The 19,406-nt window shown below is 46.0% G+C and overlaps 4 protein-coding genes across 20 annotated transcripts in view; 1 reads left to right on the top strand and 3 right to left on the bottom strand.

The window, feature by feature from the left end:
- The window catches only part of dmtf1 (cyclin D binding myb-like transcription factor 1), a 5,986-nt gene extending 4,686 nt beyond the window's left edge, over positions 1-1,300 (bottom strand). The window contains exon 1 of one of the 4 annotated variants that reach the window (XM_086022871.1): positions 1,027-1,300. The gene's annotated coding sequence lies outside the window, so the exon portion shown is untranslated. The remainder of the gene's footprint in view (positions 1-1,026) is intronic. The other 3 variants (XM_086022870.1, XM_086022872.1, XM_086022873.1) reach the window with 3 other exon arrangements.
- A 171-nt stretch (positions 1,301-1,471) lies between these two features.
- cwf19l1 (CWF19 like cell cycle control factor 1) lies at positions 1,472-4,742 on the top strand. Its single transcript, XM_086022875.1, has 14 exons — positions 1,472-1,598; positions 1,728-1,812; positions 1,921-2,005; positions 2,075-2,176; positions 2,247-2,461; positions 2,563-2,678; positions 2,754-2,838; positions 3,240-3,398; positions 3,471-3,606; positions 3,694-3,773; positions 3,852-4,061; positions 4,124-4,243; positions 4,306-4,403; positions 4,466-4,742. Exons 1-14 carry the CDS (start codon positions 1,576-1,578, stop codon positions 4,608-4,610), a joined length of 1,659 nt encoding a protein of 552 aa, XP_085879001.1. The 5' UTR covers positions 1,472-1,575; the 3' UTR covers positions 4,611-4,742.
- Positions 4,725-9,807, bottom strand: LOC147126295 (CD9 antigen-like). 2 transcript variants are annotated; one of them, XM_086022890.1, is made up of 7 exons: positions 9,642-9,807; positions 6,732-6,834; positions 5,998-6,095; positions 5,568-5,744; positions 5,388-5,477; positions 5,215-5,298; positions 4,725-5,133 (listed from the first exon to the last, which is right to left on the bottom strand). In XM_086022890.1, exons 1-7 carry the CDS (start codon positions 9,708-9,710, stop codon positions 5,068-5,070), a joined length of 687 nt encoding a protein of 228 aa, XP_085879016.1. In that variant the 5' UTR covers positions 9,711-9,807; the 3' UTR covers positions 4,725-5,067. The 2 variants fall into 2 exon arrangements, with proteins under 2 accessions (XP_085879016.1, XP_085879017.1); XM_086022891.1 differs by lacking the exon at positions 9,642-9,807 and adding an exon at positions 8,347-8,539.
- Positions 9,808-10,416: 609 nt separating this feature from the next.
- LOC147126296 (peroxisomal succinyl-coenzyme A thioesterase-like) overlaps positions 10,417-19,406 on the bottom strand; it is an 85,100-nt gene continuing 76,110 nt past the window's right edge. For 3 of the 13 annotated variants that reach the window (XM_086022879.1, XM_086022877.1, XM_086022878.1), the window contains 12 exons: positions 17,337-17,650; positions 16,998-17,133; positions 15,267-15,475; positions 15,079-15,178; positions 14,605-14,795; positions 14,329-14,492; positions 13,632-13,751; positions 13,365-13,447; positions 13,131-13,224; positions 12,926-13,006; positions 12,693-12,834; positions 11,488-12,396 (listed from right to left, as the gene is read on the bottom strand). In XM_086022879.1, the coding sequence (XP_085879005.1) occupies positions 12,272-12,396; positions 12,693-12,834; positions 12,926-13,006; positions 13,131-13,224; positions 13,365-13,447; positions 13,632-13,751; positions 14,329-14,492; positions 14,605-14,795; positions 15,079-15,178; positions 15,267-15,475; positions 16,998-17,092 (1,404 nt within the window). In that variant the 5' untranslated portion in view covers positions 17,093-17,133; positions 17,337-17,650 and the 3' untranslated portion in view covers positions 11,488-12,271. Of the gene's footprint in view, positions 11,435-11,487; positions 12,397-12,692; positions 12,835-12,925; positions 13,007-13,130; positions 13,225-13,364; positions 13,448-13,631; positions 13,752-14,328; positions 14,493-14,604; positions 14,796-15,078; positions 15,179-15,266; positions 15,476-15,554; positions 16,034-16,059; positions 16,253-16,997; positions 17,134-17,336; positions 18,153-19,406 lie in introns of those variants that run through there. The other 10 variants (XM_086022884.1, XM_086022885.1, XM_086022880.1 and 7 more) reach the window with 10 other exon arrangements.

Below are 19,406 nucleotides of genomic sequence, written 5' to 3' on the forward strand. Positions count from 1 at the left end.
ATTCCTCTTTAAATAGAATGAACGTTTTAAATAGTCTCACACTTGATTTAATGATACACGTATTTAATGACATCTTTATTTGCATTTGGTGATTTATATCCGATATTAACAAGTAACATTTATGTACTGTACTTATTTAACTTTGTTAGTGCTTGCCCTCCATAGTTGAAATGTTATCTACATTTTTTAAATCAAATATAATCAGTAGAATAATTATCATTCAACATGTATGCATACATTGATCACGAACTATTTTATTTAACAATGCATTAAAATATAAAATCAGCCAATACATAATAAATGTCCCCCAAAATGTGTCTATTTACATACTTTAATATTTGAAACAAAACATGTTTTTGTTACACATTTGAACTTGTCTCTACTCAAATTTCGTAGACAAAAGATTAAACGATCTCTTTGGATTCATTTAAAGTGTCTTTTAATGAGTTAAAATGTATTTTAAGTACGTTGAGTAAACTGTCCAATGGCGCCCTCTGCTGGTGACGCCTGGAAACGGTTCAATTCAGAGGAGAACTACGTCAAATAAATGGAAATAATTCTTTTTACAACAATGCACGCCATAAAGTAGACAGTGGCTTTTATTGATCACTTGATGAAGTGCATGTCTGCATACGTTTTGTTGTCTTTTGTGTTTAGCATGAGACACAAACAGCGTCGAAAGAGAACTTGCTCCAAAGGCACAGAACATCCAAAACTGTCGCTGTATTCCTCACGCTATAAACGCAGCGACATTTTGAGAGCCTTTGGTTTTAAAGTGGTTCAAACACAAAACAAACATTTCCGATGCTAACCGTTAGCATCCACTGAGCAAACCCGCGACACGAAAAGACGAAAACGCTACGGCGCCATTTTAGTGAGCAAGGAACCGCTCATGGCGTCTTGCGTGAACTGAGCGATTTCTTTCCCAGTTTGTGTGCATTTCTGTGGCGTGGGACTCCCCCGGGGCTCCGACAACTTTCGCACGGGGACGAGAAAGTCATTTTTGGCTTTTGAATGAGTTACTTACTTCCTGTTTTTGGTCCGGGAACTTGCTAGTTACCAGGATGAAGGCAAGTGCCAGGATGCACGACGTCGCTATTTGGGCCAGCGGGTTGCCTTGTACCCATGATACCCGTAAATATATGCAGCCAATCTTAGCCCACTTCTAATCCGATTAAAATGATCATAACACTATTATAATTGAAATATGTATGATACACGAATATCAAATATACATAGAAGTTTAAAAATGACTTTACGAAAGCCGATTCGATGTTTTTTTTAATTTGCGTAATAGTCAAACATGGCAACAATCTGGTCCGTTGAAAATATGTTCCCCTGCCAACAAGAGTTTCTCTCGCATCAATTTGATACAAAATAAAACAGAAAAGTAAAGATTTGTTATATACTTGTCAATGATATGTCATGTTTTTTTCAAAGTATTTGATTTATTAAGACTTTTTTTGGTGATTTTTGTAGAAAGTTCCGTCGTTGTTTGCAGCGGAAGTGAAATAGGTACGGAACGTTCAAGTTGCAGAAATCGAATGGTGGATTTATCCTCCAACTGACCAAGAAATGGAAGAAAAACCCGTGAGAGTGTGAGTCACGCCAGCAAACATTGCACGCGGCATTACAGAGAGCTTGCACTAAGCCTGTGGTGTTATATTTTATAGCGATCGGTCGTTGGTGCGCTGTCATTTTAGAGTGCTAAATGTGTTGTTTTGCAGCTTGGTGTGTGGGGACGTCGAAGGAAAGCTCGGGGCTCTCTTCAACAGAGTGCAAAGCATCCAGAAGAAGACGGGACAGTTTGACGTGAGCTGGGAACGCACCACACAATCCAGAGCTCGACACAGCAATTACATGCTGTAACTGCAGAGTACGTGTGCGTCAAACGTTGAGTGCGCTCTCGGTTTGCTGCAGCTTCTTCTGTGCGTTGGGGAATTCTTTGCATCGACATCTGAAGCCGAGGAAGAGTGGCAGCAGTACAAAAGTGGGGCAAGGAAAGGTACAAGCAGCACGTTTGCACGTGTACAAGTCATGCACTTATTCACCGTCAAACGTCGTGCTTCCTCAGCTCCCATCCACACGTACATACTGGGCGCAGGCTGCCAGGAAACGGCCAAGAAGTTCCCCGGTGGAGACGGCTGCGAGCTGGCTGAAAATATCACATACTTGGGTAAGAATTGCTCTCTCGTCGGGCTTCAGGGTTAGGTCTGGGCTCCTGCAAACATGTCCCTGCGCTCCAGGTCGCCGCGGCGTGTTCACAGGGGTGTCGGGCCTGCAGATCGCCTACGTCAGCGGGTGCGAGGCTCCGCAGGAGCCGGCGCCAGCTCACTGCTTCACTCCAAAAGATCTGTCGGCTCTGCTGGCCCCGCTGACTGCCAGCAGTAAGTTCCGAGGTGTCGACGTCCTGCTGACCTCGCAGTGGCCCAGGGGGGTGTGGCACTATGCAAACAACCCGGTAACCATTCAGAAGCACCACCATGTTGTATTTTACGTGAACGCTTTAAGAAAAAAAACCAGATCAGCCTCTTTGACTTTCTAATGAAACGCTTATCACAGGAAGTCAACACAAAGTCTTGTGGAAGCAGCGCCGTTGCCAACCTGGCTGACAAACTGAAGCCCAGATACCACTTTGCTGCACTAGAGGGCGCTCACTATGAAAGGTTACCTTACAGGTGAGCCGAAGAAGACATAAAAAGTGAAACATGAGGGTCCTCATGTTCTAATCTACATTTTGTGCCCCACTTTAGGAATCACGTGATTCTGCAGGAAAACACTCAGCATGTCACTCGCTTCATTGCCTTGGCGACCGTCAACAACCCCGCCAAGAAGAAGGTGCGACGATACTTTTGTTGTCCTGCTAAGCTAACTTGGTTCCTTGGAATTTGTTTTAAATGCTCATTGAGGTTTTGGTAAACCAAACCTTTTTTTGGAAGGCCTTTTGGATATAAATGTACGTTTGAACAAAATAATCCCTTGATTTCATAATGTATTAATCTCAAGTATTTTTATGTCCATAAAATAATTTCTACAATTTCAATATAATTTACCAATGAGTAAAATATTTTTATGGGCAAGTTTGTGTACTTCTCATGCAATTATTTTTTTTGTGGTTACTTTGGTATGTGTTAAGATAAACTATTTTAAACTCCTTTTTTCTGTATGTATAATTTGTTTTATTTGATTCAACCTTAACCCTGATAAATGGTTAAGAGCAACTGTGTTTGCCTGCGCAGTACCTGTACGCCTTCAACATCATCCCCATGAAGACGATGAATCCGTCAGAGCTGGTCAAACAGCCGCAGGACGTGACGGAAAACCCGTACAGGCGTCACGCCAAAGACAAGAAGGAGACGCTGAAGACCGGCTTGGGCGCCACAGCGGAGGAGGAGGAGGTGCGAGCGCCACGTCGTCACGCTGGCATCAGGCCGCCTAAATGCGTCTTCTCCGCTTGTCTTCCCGTCCAGGAGCAGAGCACTCAGTTCTTCTTTGACCTCAGCGGCGGTCGCGGGGGCGGACGGGGCGGACGTGGCGGCGGCGCTCGCGGCCGGAAGAGGCCGATGGAGGGCGACTGGTCGGGACGCAAGCAACCTCGCAAGCACCGTAAATCACATCAGATAAATGTTTAAAAAAAAAAAAAAAAGAAAAGAGAGCATCCAGGCACTAAGTGGCCCCAACGTTCTTGTGCAGCTCTTCCCCCTGGCGAGTGCTGGTTCTGCCTGGCGAGTCCGCAAGTGGAGAAACATCTGGTGGTCAGCATCGGGACACACGTGAGTAGGGCGGGCGCGCGCGCGCGTCAGGGGAAAGACGGCGGCCGTCGGGAGTCTTGACGTGACCTGGTGCCGCAGTGCTACCTGGCGCTGGCCAAAGGCGGGCTCAACGCCGGACACGTGCTCATCCTGCCCATCGGACACTACCAGTCCACGGTGGAGCTGGCCTCCGAGGTTCTGCAGGAGATGGACAAGTACAAGGCGGCGCTCAGGAGCTTCTACAAGAGCCGCCGGGAGCGCTGCGTGCTCTTCGAGAGAAACTACAGGAGCCAGCACCTGCAGCTTCAGGTACAAGTCGGGCTCCAGGGAGGCGAGGGGAGACAAGCGTGACTTTTTTTTTTTTTGGTCAGGTGGTGCCGGTGCCGCTGGACCGCTGCACCACCGACGACATCAAGGAGGCCTTCGTGGTGCAGGCTCAGGAGCAGCAGATGGAACTGATGGAGATTCCGCAGCACAGCGATCTCAAGCAGGTAATCCGCACGGCGCCGCGCCGCGCCCCCGCCGGCTCACTCACAGCCACGCCCGCGTGCAGATCGCTCCGCCCGGCACGCCGTACTTCTACGTGGAGCTCGACTCGGGGGAGAAGCTCTACTACCGCATCCAGAGGAACTTCCCGCTGCAGTTCGGGAGGTGAGAGCGCCACCGTGTGGCCCTTTTCTGCACGCCGTCCCCTTGACGATGTTTGTTGGCAGGGAGGTTCTGGCCAGCGAGGCGCTGCTCAACATTCCCACGCGAGCCGACTGGAAGGAGTGCAAACAAAGCCGAGCGGAGGAGGAGGCGGCGTGCGCGCAGCTCAGGGACGCCTTTCAGCCGTACGACTTTGCCTGGGACGACTAACTCAAGTTTGCTTTTGTTTTCAAAATGTGTAAATAAACTCAGATTTTCACTACACTTACGTTTTGTCAATATGCTGCCAACCTGCCCTCACAATTTAATGACTTTTTTCTCAAGTTCCTTTATTTGGCTTTTATTTGGCATAAAAAGTTGAACACAAAAACATCAACGTAAAAAGTTAGTCACAATAAAATTTCAACAGGCTAAATGTTAGCATGTTTTCATCCATAAACGCTCGTCGGGAAGACGAGCAAACTGAAAACGCTTTTTGGGCGCCGAGCGCAACACGGAAGGTGAAAAGTGTGACTCCAACGTGAAAAGTGTCGACGGTCGCCGACTCGGGCCGCCACGCGCTCACGCGTCCACGATGGCCGTCCTGCGTGCGCCCCCAAGTGGCGAGTTAAAAAAAATAAGTGTTGGTTACTAAACTGAAGGCGGGAGGAGGCGCGAGGGGGCGGGGTTACACAAAGTCTCTGGATCTCTTGATGGCGCAGCAGAGCATCATGCTGAAGATCATGCCGAAAATCTGAAAACAAACAAATCCAAGTAAGCGTGGGCGAGCGCGCGGTTGCACGCGTGCGCCGTCGCCCACGTTCATCTCCCTCACCATGATGACGCCGATGCCGATGCCCACGCCTCCGATGATGTGCAGCTTGTTGTTGAACATCTCGTCGATGGCGGCCGGGCAGCTCTGAGGCGCGCGCGGAAAAAAAAAAAAATAAAAGCGTCAATCAAGTGGACGCGCGGTCACGGCGCGGGCGGGCGTCAGCTTGTGGTTACCGTGGTGATGAGCACCTCCAGGCCCTCCTTCTTGGGGCAGATGTCCTTGGCGGCGTCGATCACCGTGCCGGTGGGCCCGCAGCAGTTGAGCTGAGGACAGGAAGTCGGCGCCGTCAAAACAGGAAGGAGCCAAAGGCGGCTTTTGCCAAACACAAGCGAAGCGTCGCTCGTGGCGCTTACTCCAAAGTGGATGAGGCGCAGCGTCTCCTTGAGCGCCTCCTGCCGGGTGTCCTTGTAGTTGGTGTAGGTCTGCTTGTAGAACTCGGTCACCTCCTCCACCACAACCTCCTTGTTGGACAGACCCCAGATGCCCGCCGCCACCTCCACCGCGAAGATCAGCAGCAGGAACAGGAAGAACTGCACACCGGGAGAGGAGGGGCAAAAAAAAAAAAAATACAAATAGAAAAACAATTTCAATTAACCAACAATTAAGTCTTCATTAAACTATTGAAATTTAAGAGTGTGCCAAATGATCAATAAACTCTGAATTTCATTTCATTACCATTTTTTTTTATACCCGAGTGCACCTGTGTAATATGCATTTATTATAAAGCATAAAAATTAAACACATTTGCCAGTTTGAAGGAGCCAACCAAAAGCAAAAACTGACCAATCCCAGCATGCACGGCGACTCCTTGATGGCGCCGCAGCACCCCAGGAAGCCCACCACCATCATCAGAGCTCCGGCTGCGATCAGGATGTACACGCCTGCCAGCACACACAAAAATAGCAGTCAACTTTGCTGCCACCTCGGTGCCATGGATGAAATAATAGTGTCGATTTTTTTTTATTTTTTTTTTTAGGTCAGGCCGACAGGTGAATTTGGCGCGGCAAGTCCGAGCGTCAACAGGCCACGGCGACCTCGGCGGGGAGGTCGCGGCCGCCGCCCCTCCCGCCGCCGCCACAAAAGACGCATTCCTGGCCAAGAACAAAGAGCCCGCTGTTTGCCTGCCAGGCGTGGGCGGCGGCAGCGGACGGACGGAGCGAGCGAGCGAGCGAGCGAGGGAGCGCCTCGCCTCATGGGGATACAACTCCTCACTTGTCAACGCCGGCCGCCTCATCTTGTCCTCGTGTGCCCGCGCTCACCTCACACAACTTTGTCTTTACGCTCTTGTATGAACAACCTAATAAGTTGAACATTTTGAGACTTTGGATAAACTTTTTTTTTCTGCTTCTTATGAACATGAAAACTGGCTCAAATTGGCCAATTGATTGCCTTTAAAAACATTGTTTTTTCCTCTTGATATGTTCAATGAAAGCAATCACTGATGGAGTGACAAAATCCATGACATTCTTCTCACTTATCTAAAAAGACTTGAGGACCGTTGGACATTTTGCTCTTACCAGTGAAGAAGACGGAGGGCGAGTCCTCGCCCTCAAACAGTCCTGACGTCCTGCTGTCGAAGCGCAGCCATAGTCCCACCGCCAGCACGCCCGTACCAGCCAACTGCAAAACAAAAGAAATGGAAGACTTGGCTGTGCACTGTGCAACCGTTGACCCGCAGGTGGCGCTCAACGTCGCGGCCCGCCTTCATTGACGGAGGAATGAAGGCAAACATGCTGCTGCTGGACCATCATGCAGAAGAACCGGATCCACGCTGACTGACATGCCATCTCGCTACACATTGATGGATGCAACTCAACGCTGTTAAAACAACCGACCGCTTATTTGGAAGTTCCGGCGCTTCTGGTATCACAGATGACAATATTCTTCAAGGATCAATCAAAATGCTCGAAAGGAGCTGAAAATATGGGGAACTCCACTTTGAAAACGCGTTCATTGATTTGTTCATTCCAAAAAAATAGAACTCCAATATGATAACATGACAACAAATGAGTTATGCTAGCAGCTGTGGCTAACGTGGGCTTGTTGCCAGACAGTGCTAACGCTAGCTTGGTATTCTCTTGTCGAATGTTGTCGGGGGAGGATTGTTCTACAGTTTATCACCACGATGAGTCAACGTCTCCTCAGAAACCAGCAAACATTTTGTTGACGTCTTCGCGACAACTCCCATGACGCTGATGCCGAGCCTCGTGGGATATGAGGAGACATGAGGTTGACACCCTCCTTGCCACTAATTGCTACTTGGAGCCTCACTTCCTCTTTTTTTTTTTTTGTTCACACTTGACGCAGGTCAAACAAGTCGAAAGGAAGCATTGCGCAACGGTTGAGACAAGGAGCATCTTTGACATGAGCGAAATCTCACATCACCCAACAAAAATGTCAAACGCTAGCTTGACTTGCGAGTTTGGGTTTCGATTTTTTATTTTGTTTCGCAAAAATTGGACTCAAATGAAATCTTCAAATGGCAGCAATTAACATCCAGTGACACAAGAACAGATTAAACAGACTGGCCTTTCCATTAATCTCAATGGGAAAAATTGATTTGAGTTACAAGGCTGGAATGGATTCAACTCCAAAAAAATACCGATTTTTTTTTTTTTTTTTTTTTTTTTAAATTCAAGTTTTGTTATCTACCTCTCGTGGAAGACATGTAATTCTCCCGCTTGCCACTATACGTCACTCGCATTGATGGATGAACAAAGGATACACTATTCTCGGCAAGTACAGGTACTACAAAGTAGCCAAGCTACCCTGGCCCTGGTGGAAAAACAACTTTAGCAACAAACTCTTTCAGGAGAAAGCAACAACTTTCATTGGTACTACCTGTGAAAGGTGATGCCCAGTGCCTCATGGGAAATGGAGTCGTATAACAGGACGAGGACAATTTGAATGTGAGGAGGCCGTGCCTTACACGCCGCATTGCAAACACACACTACAGTGCAAACAATGGGCACACCACACGCACACAAATCGATCACACTCAGACACACAATCAGGTGAGAACATTCGGCTGATTGCCCAACAGCTAGTACACATTTACACAAGTTGGCTTTAAAGGCCAGAAGACAAAAAAAAAAAAAATCAAATTCCGGCCCGTGCGGACATGCGACGTACCCAGAAGAGGAAGTTGAAGATAAAGAGGAGGTACTTGATGCACTGCAGAGCCCCCATGATGACAAAAGTGACTTCCAAGGCGGCAAACAAATCCAAAGGTGTAAACACTTGAACACACTCGCGGCTTCTGACTGAACGAGTGCAAATCACGAGGAGGAAGAGCAGGAGGAAGATGAGCAAAGTTTCTCAGGGAGCCACGCCCTGCTCTCGTTCACCTGGGAGGTCAGAGGGCGGGGTTTGCTGTGGGGGATGGGGCGCCAGGTGACGGCAATCAGCAGACACGCGTCTGCATTCGCGTCTGGTTGTTTACATTGTAGCACACTGAGATGATGACGAGGACTTTCCGTGCTTTCCTCCTTCCTATTTCAGTGACAACAGCAGCTTTGTGTTCCCCCCAAATCGCCCCCACCCACGCAAAAAAATATATAAAAAATTCCCCACGTCTTTCCTTCGGTTCAAGCCTCCACTTCAGCAAACACAGATCACAAAAACGCACACTGTGAAATGTCCTGTTTTTTAAAAAATTAAATTCAAAATATGTTGCAAAACATGTGAGAAGTGACCAGGTGGCATAATCTGATACGAATGTTTCAAACTTGTATTAGCTATTGCTATTAGCTATTGCTTTTTAAGTCATTGATGTAGGAAGCGACATGATTAAATGTATCTACATTTTTAATTCACGTTTATTAAACTAATTACTGTTATGGTTGAACAAAATGTCTTCCAAAGACGTTAAAATAATACATCCGATAATAGTGTAGTAAATTAAAGAGAAGACAAATATACTGTAGGCTACTTAAAATCAGAATAACAACACAGCAACGCCCACTAAATAAATACAACGGAATGAAATTTCAAGAGAAATGGCACCACCCAGTGGACATGAGTCAGAATTACAAGCTCAAATCATGCGAGAATTGATGCGCTTCTGACTTTTTGCGTTTGCGTCGTTATTTTAAAAGTAAGTCTTTTCAATGTAATAAGTATTAAAAAGCATGCAGGAAATAGCCATTTATAAAATAATACAGATGTTTCATTTTCACAAGTTTTGAAAACAAAAACAAAAAATGAGTCGATCCAGTTGCTGAACACAGTGTAAATCGTTGAGGTAATAATTAATTAGCACTCCAAATACAAGTGAATGCTTGAGCAGAATATTAGAGACAATATCAACGTTGGGTAAATGAGTGATGATACTCGTATTTGACGCAAAGATATCTGCAGCGTCTGAGCGTGCACGAGAATTCCAAAGAGTGAATTTTGCGCTGAAAGACGAACATCTTTTCACTCACCCAGAAGATAAAGTTGAAGACGAAGAGGGCGTACTTGACGCAGAGCTCCCAGCTGCTCAGAGCCGTCATCTTCTTGTTCTTCTTCTTCCTCAGCTGACAAACTGACCGAGTGACAAAGTGACGGACGGACGGACGCTAAGAGCATCTTGCTGGCGTTTGAGGGCGTGCCTCGCGCTCGGAGACGCTCGACTTTCTTCGGCTCTCTCCGGAAGCGCTCGACCGCAGCTGGTATGCCGCAGCCTGAAAAACACACAAACACTTGTCTAACCCCGGGGGCTCTCTGCTGGCCCTTGGTGGACAACTCACTTTTATTTTTTTTAAACTTTGTTCATGCAAAAATGAAACTTTTCGATACAATATTTTGTGCGCATCAAATCGTATCACTTTTGGCTCAATCGAAACCCTGAGGGTGTCGGTATATTTTTATTGCATACTCGAACACGACACTTGAACATTTTTGTTTACATTTTCTACAAGACGACGTCATTTAGCAATTTCATGTTTACTTTCCGGAAGATGTTTAATGGCTTACTTATGGCACGTCATTGGAGCAAATAAATGTCATTTGGATTTCTAGATGTTGAAGTTCCTCTGCTGACCTTGAATAATCATTTCAATTTCACACTATTGTAGCAAAACCTGCCTAGAAATTTGAAGGGTATTAAAAAAAAAAAAAAAAAAAGATATTTTATATCAATGCCACTGTTAGCAAAAAAAATGCAGTAAAAGCTCAAAAACAAACCGAAAGGAGAAAAAAACCCACAAGCGTCGGGGGTGGTGTTCTGCTCTTTATTTGAGGTATTGACGGACAGCAACAGTAAGGAACAGTTGTGAAAATATGACCAAAGATGAATTTTGTAAACATGTGAAAGCACCCGTACAAAGTTTGAATGAAAAAATTCTTTTGACAGGAAAACGGAGTCACGTTTACGATCTGAGTCGTGACCTTTTGTTGCTGTTGTGACATTTTTAGAGAGAAGTGATGATGAATTTGTCATCAAGTTGAACCACATGCTAATACATCATCTGCATTGCACTTTAAAATTTCAAAAGCAGAATGTCTGAAGTCATTGTGGCTCGGCAGAGTATTTCTTGTAACACCTGAAACATTTTGTGTGCGTGTGTGTGTGGTTGCACAAAAGAGCGAGTGTCCCCTTTGACAAACAACCTTCATGCTGTGCGTGTTTCCTTTTTTTTCTGTCCAAAACAAGCCAGCCTTCATGTCCTCACAAAGCTTCCCTTCACGGCTCCTCTCACTCTCCGCGTGTGCGCGTCTGCGCGCGCGTGTGAGGGAGGGCGGTCGAGAGGACATTTTCTGCATGTTTCCGCGTTGAAGTCGACGACGCAAATGTGCATCCGCAACATAACCGCAACATAACAATGTGCCTGTGTTGTTGCAAAACTCAAACATTCTAATTAGAAAGCCGAGCACCTGACTCAAATCGTGCATTTCAACCTGCGCACTGGCGCCATGTCTCCCTCTAGTGGCGACTCGCCAAACGGCAACAATTGAAATCAGCACTTTCGCTCTCGACTTCATTTTGTGCTCATTTTACCGATGGACTGGGTTGACATGCGGATGTGAGGTACCCCCCAAAAAAAAAAAAAAAAAAAGATAAGTGACCACCATGTTTTGCCGGCAGGTATTTGTTGGTGATGTCATGCTCCCTCCCCCATCAGTGGGCCCACCTTGAACGCACCCCAGCAAACGTTGAGCATCATCCGTCTCACGTCGTGCCTGAACACGCCTCAACTTTTTTGCGGCAAGAAACCAGGCCAATGGCATCTGCAGACTGGAACACAATTGTTAATCAGCTCCCCTTTCGCGCACTCAAACAAAAACAAGTGAACTGGAAGTTGCTTTATTTTCCAACAGTCGAGCACAAACACAACACTGAGGCTAGCATTTGGACCAATCTAAAAATATATTTCTATATATTCTAAATGTGTTGGAATGACAGCATATGGAACAATAGGGATTTTTTTGGTGGTATTTTAGTGTCAAGAAAAGATGTTGGAAGTGAGTTGTGGAGCTTAACTTAGACACAACTAGTGCTTTGCCACCATCGTGTGGCATCTTCAGGCACTTGGCATCTTGCTGGGTGGGCATCAATTACTCACGCATTTATTATTATTAATATTAGATGAAACACTTTTGCCCTGTTTTGTGCTCAGACCAAAGCAATAAAAGTAATACTTTGGCGCCATTTTGTAGCACCTTGATGTTAAGGAACTATGTTGAAACATTATTGCTTAAAAATGCTGCTGCTAAAATGTGAATGGATGGAATGTTTCTCCAACATCTTTAATGCCGAGCAGAGTAAAAATGCTGGAATGAAAACGAGCTTTTTGGCATCTTTTAATGAAAAAATAAAATAAACAATCACCTAACGCAAATCCCGGCGCAGCTGTCCGAAGCGGGAATAAATAAAAGCGGGATAAAAGTTTGTGGTTTAAGACAAAGCGCATGCTGCTAACGCTAATGCTAACGCTTCCATTTATTGCATCAAGGCGTACCTCCAGTTGTGGAGTGTTCAAGCGGGACTTGTGCGCGTCAATATTGTCCATGCTGAGCATTGGACGTTTTGGTGTGTGAGAGGAACCGGCGCCACCTGTGGCCAGGCGGGAGTTCACATCCTGGCTCTGGGAATGTGCGGCGCGTAGAGATGCTGGCGCAGAAAGGCCAGCATCTTCTTCCACGAGTCCTCCTGCGCGTCCGAGTGGCCTTTGGTTTGGCCGCCCCACAGCAGGGTGACTGGGCGCACACACACACACACACACACACAGTCTCAAAGTGCGCTGGTACGAGGGCGCCCCCTTGTGCTACAACTTGTAAATGATCACTAGGAATGGTTTACTTGGCTCCGATGATTATTTAACTTATGTGCAATACGTTTGAACTGAATCATTATTCAAGCAGAGTCTCAAAAGCCGTTTCAATGTTTAAATCTACTTTTGGAGGCTTAAAATGCCGCTCTCGTTTTTGGTGACTTTCAGGTGCTACTTGGTGTAAAAAGTTGAGAACAGGCGTGGTGTCCCGGTGCGACCCACCTTTGGACTTGTTGTGGTCCAACATGAAGTTGGTGGCTCGGAAGTGAGGCGAGTACGGCGGCTCGATCAGGTGGCCCGTGTCGGGATACTCCAGACGAGTCAGGAGGTGCTCCTTCCCCACTGAACGCATCATCTGCTCCACCTGACGCACAAACGGTTTGATGGAAAGAAACATTTCCATTCAAATGTTGACGAGTTCATCCAACGAATGATGTGCGCGCGCCCGCACTCACATCCTCGGCATACTGCACAGCCGGATAGTTCTGGTCATCCTGGCCGCTGACCAACAAGAGTGGGCAGTTTATCCTCCTCACCTGGCGAGTACAACGCCAGCAGCCAAGGTGAATTGACACGGCCTCAGAAACGGGGCGCGTCTCATTCCTGCCCGACGAGTTTGGACAAGAAGCGGGCGACGTTCCGCGTCCAACGTGAACTTACGTCCGTTTTTCGGGACAGGTCGCTGGAGATGGGCAGGCTCATGTCTCGCCAGATCAGATTCTGCTCCTCATCCATGCGCATCTTGCTAACGCTCCTGTCGCCGCGGTAACCACACCAGATGCCATGTCATGTTTCGTTTTTGTTTTTTTTGCAGTCTAAAGTCTCACTGAATACTTCACGTTTTCAGACACTGATGCGTGTACGTGAGAAATGTGTGCCGAGCAGACAACCTACCCGACCATCGGCTGGTGCATGGCATTCATTGGTTGGCTGCGTAGGTAAAAATGGCTTCCACTGATGCAAATGCAACAGGCAGGCTGCGAACGGGAAAATTTAATACAGTAAGAAAAAAAAAGAAAAAATGAATAAATTCTATCCATCCACTTTCTTTGTCCTCATGAGGGTTGTGAGCAAACTGGAGATGATCCCAGCTAGCTTTGGGCCAATCGCAGGGTACATACCGACAAATGATGGTCGGCGCTCGGTGTTGCGTACACTTACCTTGACAACGGTGCTCTCGGCCGCCATGTGGGTGGCCACGACTGCGCCCAAGGACAGGCCAAAAATTCCAACTTTGTCGGCGATGACGGCTGGATGCTGCCTGATCATGTCAAAGGCCGTCTGACAGAAACCCCCCCCCCCAAAAAAAACCAGTCAACCTTTTACACCCAAAAGTTGGATATTGAGTGTTTATTGGCTTGTTCCATTTCGGGCTTCATGAGTTTTGCATTCAAATATTTCCAGTATTATGAATTGACTTGTGAGGCCAGAAATACCAAAAATATTCGGGAAGATGGGGAGAGGGAAATTGAAAAATAATACACGAAAACACACGATTTGCAAAATATTAAATGGACAAAGAAAAAAAGGAGGAATAATTAAGTGAAAAAATACAAACATATTGGGGAATAAAACTTAGAAAATCTACAATGAAAAATATAAAAATATTAGAATAAAATACTCAAATGAGGGAAAAATGGAACAAAAATTCGGATGAAAACATACACTAATACTAAGGGGAGGGATCCAAAATTATTGTTTGAAAAATATCAAAATACTGGGAAAAATTATTAGATGAAAACTACACTAATGTTAAAATACCAACCAAAATAATAGTAGCAAAATTGACAAATATTAGATGAAAAACGCACCAATTTCTTTTAAACACAACAGAAGAGTCTCGCATGCGTGCGCTCACCTCAAAGTATTTGAACTCCAGATCAGTGGTGGCCAGCTCGCCGGGTGCAAAATACTCCAGCGCCAAAGAAGCGTAACCGTGTGACGCCAGCATGGCCGAGCGGTACTCCAGCAGGCCCCCGCCGCCCCCCCACATGTCCAGCAGCCCCGGGAAGGGCCCCGGACCTGAAGTGGGCGCAACGCTCGACTTCCCGTTACCCGTAGAAACTTCCTCTCCGCCGACAACGGCGACGCCCTCCTCCTATTTGGGCGTGACTAGAATTGAAATGGCACTGACCCGACGGGATGAAGAGGGTCCCTCGCACGCCTCGGTCCTTGACCTCCTCCCTGCGGACCCCCGGGGCCATGTACCACCTCTCTGTGAGCTTCTCGGCCAGAGGGCGTCGGCCGCCGAAGTCGTGGCTGACGTGGCCGTCGTACACGGAGATGGTGAAGAGCATGGGGGTGCACACGTTGCGCTTCCGCAGCCTGCCAGCAAGTGAGGAAAGAGAGTTGCGGGACGTTCCAGGCAAGCATCACGGTACGGCCATGCTAACCTCCGTCAGCTTGTCTATGGCGTTTTGTATGATACGTTAGCATTAAGCTAGAGGACCTTACTCAATGGTTTGCTCTTGGCATCTCGGAGGAATCAAGTTATTTTTTAAAAATGTTTTATATAGTCTCTCTATAGTAGGGTTTCCCCCGGCTGGGACGTGACCCTCGCAATAAACGGGGGGGGGGGGGGGGGGTTGACTGGCGTTGATTTATTTACCTGAGGCCCGTGCGGCTCCCAGGAACGGGCCGCATGCTCCACAGCAAAGCCATGACTTCCTTTCCTCGGTAAGTTCCTCCTAAACTCACTTCGTCTGCAACTGGAGGAACAAAAACGCCAAAGCCAGCTCGTGTTTGGTCCCAGCGTTGCCAAGTGGGATGTTTGCATTTTAGGACGTTTTTAGTTACCAGACACGGCTCCTGTGGCGTCGCTGATGTAGTGTCCGTAAGCCTCCCAGTAGTCTTTGTCCTCCGACAGGTGCAGACAGCGCAGGGTCACCGGAGCTCCGGGAGGCAGATTGTCCACCCGCACCCTGATTTCCTCGTCCACCAGGGCTCGCGTGGGCGCCACGGACAGAAAGGGCGGCGGGGCGGGCTGGGACATGGCAGACAATCGTCTTCGGACGAAGAAGCATTCATCATTTTTCAGGACGGCAGTGAAGAAATACAGTAATCCCCCAGAGAAAAAAAAACTACCTTTCACACGTTTCCAAACCTGGAAATTTAACAAATCCAATGATATAGTTTCCCATACTTTCGTAGGGAACCCTGGGAAAGATTTTGAAATAATCCCACACCCCCAAATGCAACACGTTGTTGGTGCAACCTTGAAGTTGACCACTAGATGTCTCAAAATAGTTCAGGTACAAAATGCAAGACATCAAGTCAGATTCGACAACTGTTAAAAGACGTTTAAGCACCATTAGTTCATATTCGAGACATTAAAAAATCACATTATGATAAAGTACTGAGTAAAATAATGTGTTTTGTTAGTGTTGCATTCGCGTGCAAATGCTAACGTCGGTTTGTGTGGGTTTCACTATGGAAAAGTAAAAACCGACTTTCCCTTTCGCCCCAAAAAACATAGCAGCGTATAATAGACACACACTTGGCTAGAATCATTCCTCTTCACACGAACGAGTCACTTAAATTTGTGTCACGTTCGCATTTTCTCTCACTATTAGACGTAAAAGTCGCGTACCGTCCGAGTAGTAACATCATTCCTGCTATTGAGGTGATAAATGGTCGCTTAAAATACTTTACCATCTCGCTGCGGTTTCGATAAAATGACAATTTCTGAACATTTACCGAAAGTTGTCACTACGTCGTCGTCAAACCGAGACGCAGGAGCGCCGCGTAGTGATTACGTCACGAGGTTGGCGCTGAGTTCACTGACCTCACGTGAACAGCGACTTTCCCCTCGCGCGCGCAATAAAGCTAAAAATACTGTAATTTGCAGAACAACAAATTAACTCAAAACGCTATTAGAACAAAATACAGGATACATTAAAGACTTGATCACAAATGCACAAAAACTACAGAGAGCCAATAAGCAATACAAAGAGTCTGTTTGTCTACAGTGAGCCCTGTACGATGACACTGATCTGTGATTTGTTGTTAATAATCACATTAATAAAAGACTGAAAAAGGTGGGTGGCGTGTTCCTTTAAACAATTTGTGTTACAGAACGCATGCAAAACCAAATCTACAAGTTCAAAGGTCACGATCTCCCGAGAATGGGCACGTGGCACGAACTGGGGAGATGTTTGCAGAAGACATCTGCATGAAGAAAAACGTGTTCAACTCAAAATGAGTGAAAATCAAGTAGACCTATAAGCAAAAGTAATTATGCAAATGTTGGAACAGTAGCTTGATTCTAGTGTTGAACTTGTTTGAATTAAAATCATTTCGTTTTGCTTTGTTAGGATGTTTGATGTGATTGAATTGACAAACGATTAATAAGCTACTCAAGTACTCAACTACTGATGAATGCGACTTTATGTAATATTAGGTCATCTGCATATTTGCTGGAAACAAACAGTCAAGCCTCCCAGGAACAGGTTTTAAAAACAGCAAATTAGAAGGCGAAATAGCCTCAGGTTGTTCTTAAAAACGGATTCAATTCGTCGTCACACTTACAGACTTGCCGGATGAGGAAGTTGTCGACGGCACATGTGCCCGCACGCCTCCTTTGCTGACCTTTGGAGGTTTTTCACCACACTTGCCTTCATCATGGTGAACGCAATGGTCCGAGGCAGGAGGTCAAAGTTCCCTCCTGATGGCAGAAAGACAACAGACGTGTCAGAAGATTGGCGTCACCACTGGGCGTGTTGATTAAACAAGTGAAAATAGTCTTTTTCATGTGCACGGCCTATTCCTCCCCCAAGTGTGCTGACATGTCATCAAAAGTACAGTCAGTGAGTAGGAACAAGTGAGGGAATCATTGACCTTATTAGAAAGAAAAGTCAAATCAGTTACCAAGTAAAGCTCAGATCCGTAATCTCCCAGTTGTTTTGCTTGTCCAAGCAGTAAAAAGGAAAAGTAGGGTGCAGCTCTCGTGGTGGCGCTTGTCCTGGAAGCGGCCCGTGCACACATAACACAGCCAAGTTTTCTTTATCCTTTTGTTTTTTTTTTTTCAAAACTGCAAATTGAGGATCTTGTTAGTTTGCAGCCGACGTCGGTCATAAAATTGCCCTACAACAAAGTGATTCAAGTCTTTTCCACAGGTGACCTGATGAAGAAGAAATGGCTTGGGGATGTTGGTCAGGTCTTCCGGAGAGCTTCAGCACCACCTGGTGGACATGAGTGAGCATAAGAAAAACATGCTGCTCGGGAGAAAGCATAAAATTCCTCGTCGAAGGTTTTGACTGCAACACATCCAAGTTGAAAACACTAACCCGACAAATATACAAAATGAATGACTAACTAACCAACCAAATCAATAAAAAGTACACTTCAAACGCAAACCCACGAGCTTCCCACACCAAGTTGTACACTTTTGGCGTATTTTAAAAGCTGTGCCACACTCAAGTGGCACGCTAGCGGCTAACAGCTAACCGCTAACAGCTAACCGCTGATTCCACAATAGCTGTCAATTCACAAAATAAAATATAAACTCTAGAACCTGAGCCATGATGTATTTTCAATATTGATCAAAAAAAAAAAAACCTCAAACGTGTGCTGAAGATGATATAATAATAAATACTTTCACTGCACTAGTCATTAGCATTTGTTATATCCTGCCCTCCTGTGGACCTGTGGAGACAGAACCTGAACCCGGAGGACAGTGATGGCGTCACCGAAAGGCCTGACGGTCCGCGTGCGATACCATCTCCTTCCACACGAGACCACTGTTGCACCATTAAATTGTTGTCGGAATTGAATTTATGTTCAAAGGAAAACAAAGGTGCACAATTTGATACACGGCCTCGGTTGAGGTGTGCCGCTTGAGTGAAACTTCAACTTCCAAGTGACGTCTATTTTTCTCTGTTCTGTTTTTCAGTTTTGTAACAAACTGAATCCGTATCTATGTTGTCCATCTAGCGGCCGTCCTGTCCCATTACTGGTCCACTCTGTCGCTGGCATCCCAGGAAGCGTGTGGAGATAAGGATGGCGGATCCTGTCATGCTTCTGATAAGATGCTAACCACATTCAGCACATTAATGAGGGCAGGAACGCACCGCGAGTCCGCGACTCGGACCCGCTGATCAATTTTCAGCGCCGGCCGAGCCTTTGGAGCCGCACCGGTTCGGCCAGGCATTGTTTTGCAATTAATGCCTCAAAAATGAGCTTGATTTTCTTTATAAAGGCAGAATTTGATTAGATTATGTACATGTGACTTTCAGGGTTTGTCTTGTGTCATCATCAACAAAGCTGTTAGTTTTTGTTTTATGTGGATATTATTAGATTGTGTACTGACTGATATATGAAAGAAGTGGCCATAAATATCAATAAATACAGCAACATGTTTAAATTTGGAAGGAATTTGGAGCTGATTAATTCATGTAGGATGAGCAAGTAGGCTACCGATCCTACCAGGTATTGGTATCGGGCCAATATTGGCCTTATTTCAGGATATCGAGCAATCATAAAGGCTGCCGATACCTGTGACCAATACTTTTGGTGCCCTCTTGTGATCATTCTACTATCAGGAAGAAAATGCAATGCTTGGCTGACAGAGCGTATTTCTGTGTCAATTGTATCCTTGCCCATCCTCTCAAATGGCCATGAAGATGGAATTTTTGTAAATATATACAGCATGTCCATATAAGCTTTGTGTGAATAGTGATAGCGCATTGTTAGTGCCTTGCTACCGGCATTTATCTTTATTTGCTAACTCAATTTGGGTTGTATGATTACGTTACACATTTACCCGCTTTCATCTACGGAGAAAATAGAAAGTCATTTAGTACATTAGTTCAGGCAGGCACCCGCCTGTTGCCTACTTTTTTGTACTTGTACGTTCCTACATTTTCCAATATAAACGGTATTTGTTTCAGCCTCTGGATGGTTGAATTATCTTTAATCCATTTCATTTTTATTCTTGAT

Source organism: Filicampus tigris, chromosome 22 (genome assembly GCF_054856515.1).
Source record: "Filicampus tigris isolate MCC_2025a chromosome 22, RoL_Ftig_1.0, whole genome shotgun sequence".
In the NCBI taxonomy this organism is placed as follows: domain Eukaryota; kingdom Metazoa; phylum Chordata; class Actinopteri; order Syngnathiformes; family Syngnathidae; genus Filicampus; species Filicampus tigris.

Coding starts and splice junctions, on each gene's coding strand:
- cwf19l1 (XM_086022875.1), top strand. CDS start 1,576: ATGGAAGAAAAACCCGTGAGAGT. Junction 2,839..3,239: donor ACAACCCCGCCAAGAAGAAG/GTGCGACGATAC, acceptor TTGCCTGCGCAG/TACCTGTACGCCTTCAACAT. Junction 4,404..4,465: donor TTCCCGCTGCAGTTCGGGAG/GTGAGAGCGCCA, acceptor GTTTGTTGGCAG/GGAGGTTCTGGCCAGCGAGG.
- LOC147126295 (XM_086022890.1), bottom strand. CDS start 9,710: ATGACGGCTCTGAGCAGCTGGGAGCTCTGCGTCAAGTACGCCCTCTTC. Junction 5,478..5,567: donor TGCGCCTCATCCACTTTGGA/GTAAGCGCCACG, acceptor TCCTGTCCTCAG/CTCAACTGCTGCGGGCCCAC. Junction 5,299..5,387: donor TGGAGGTGCTCATCACCACG/GTAACCACAAGC, acceptor CGCGCGCCTCAG/AGCTGCCCGGCCGCCATCGA.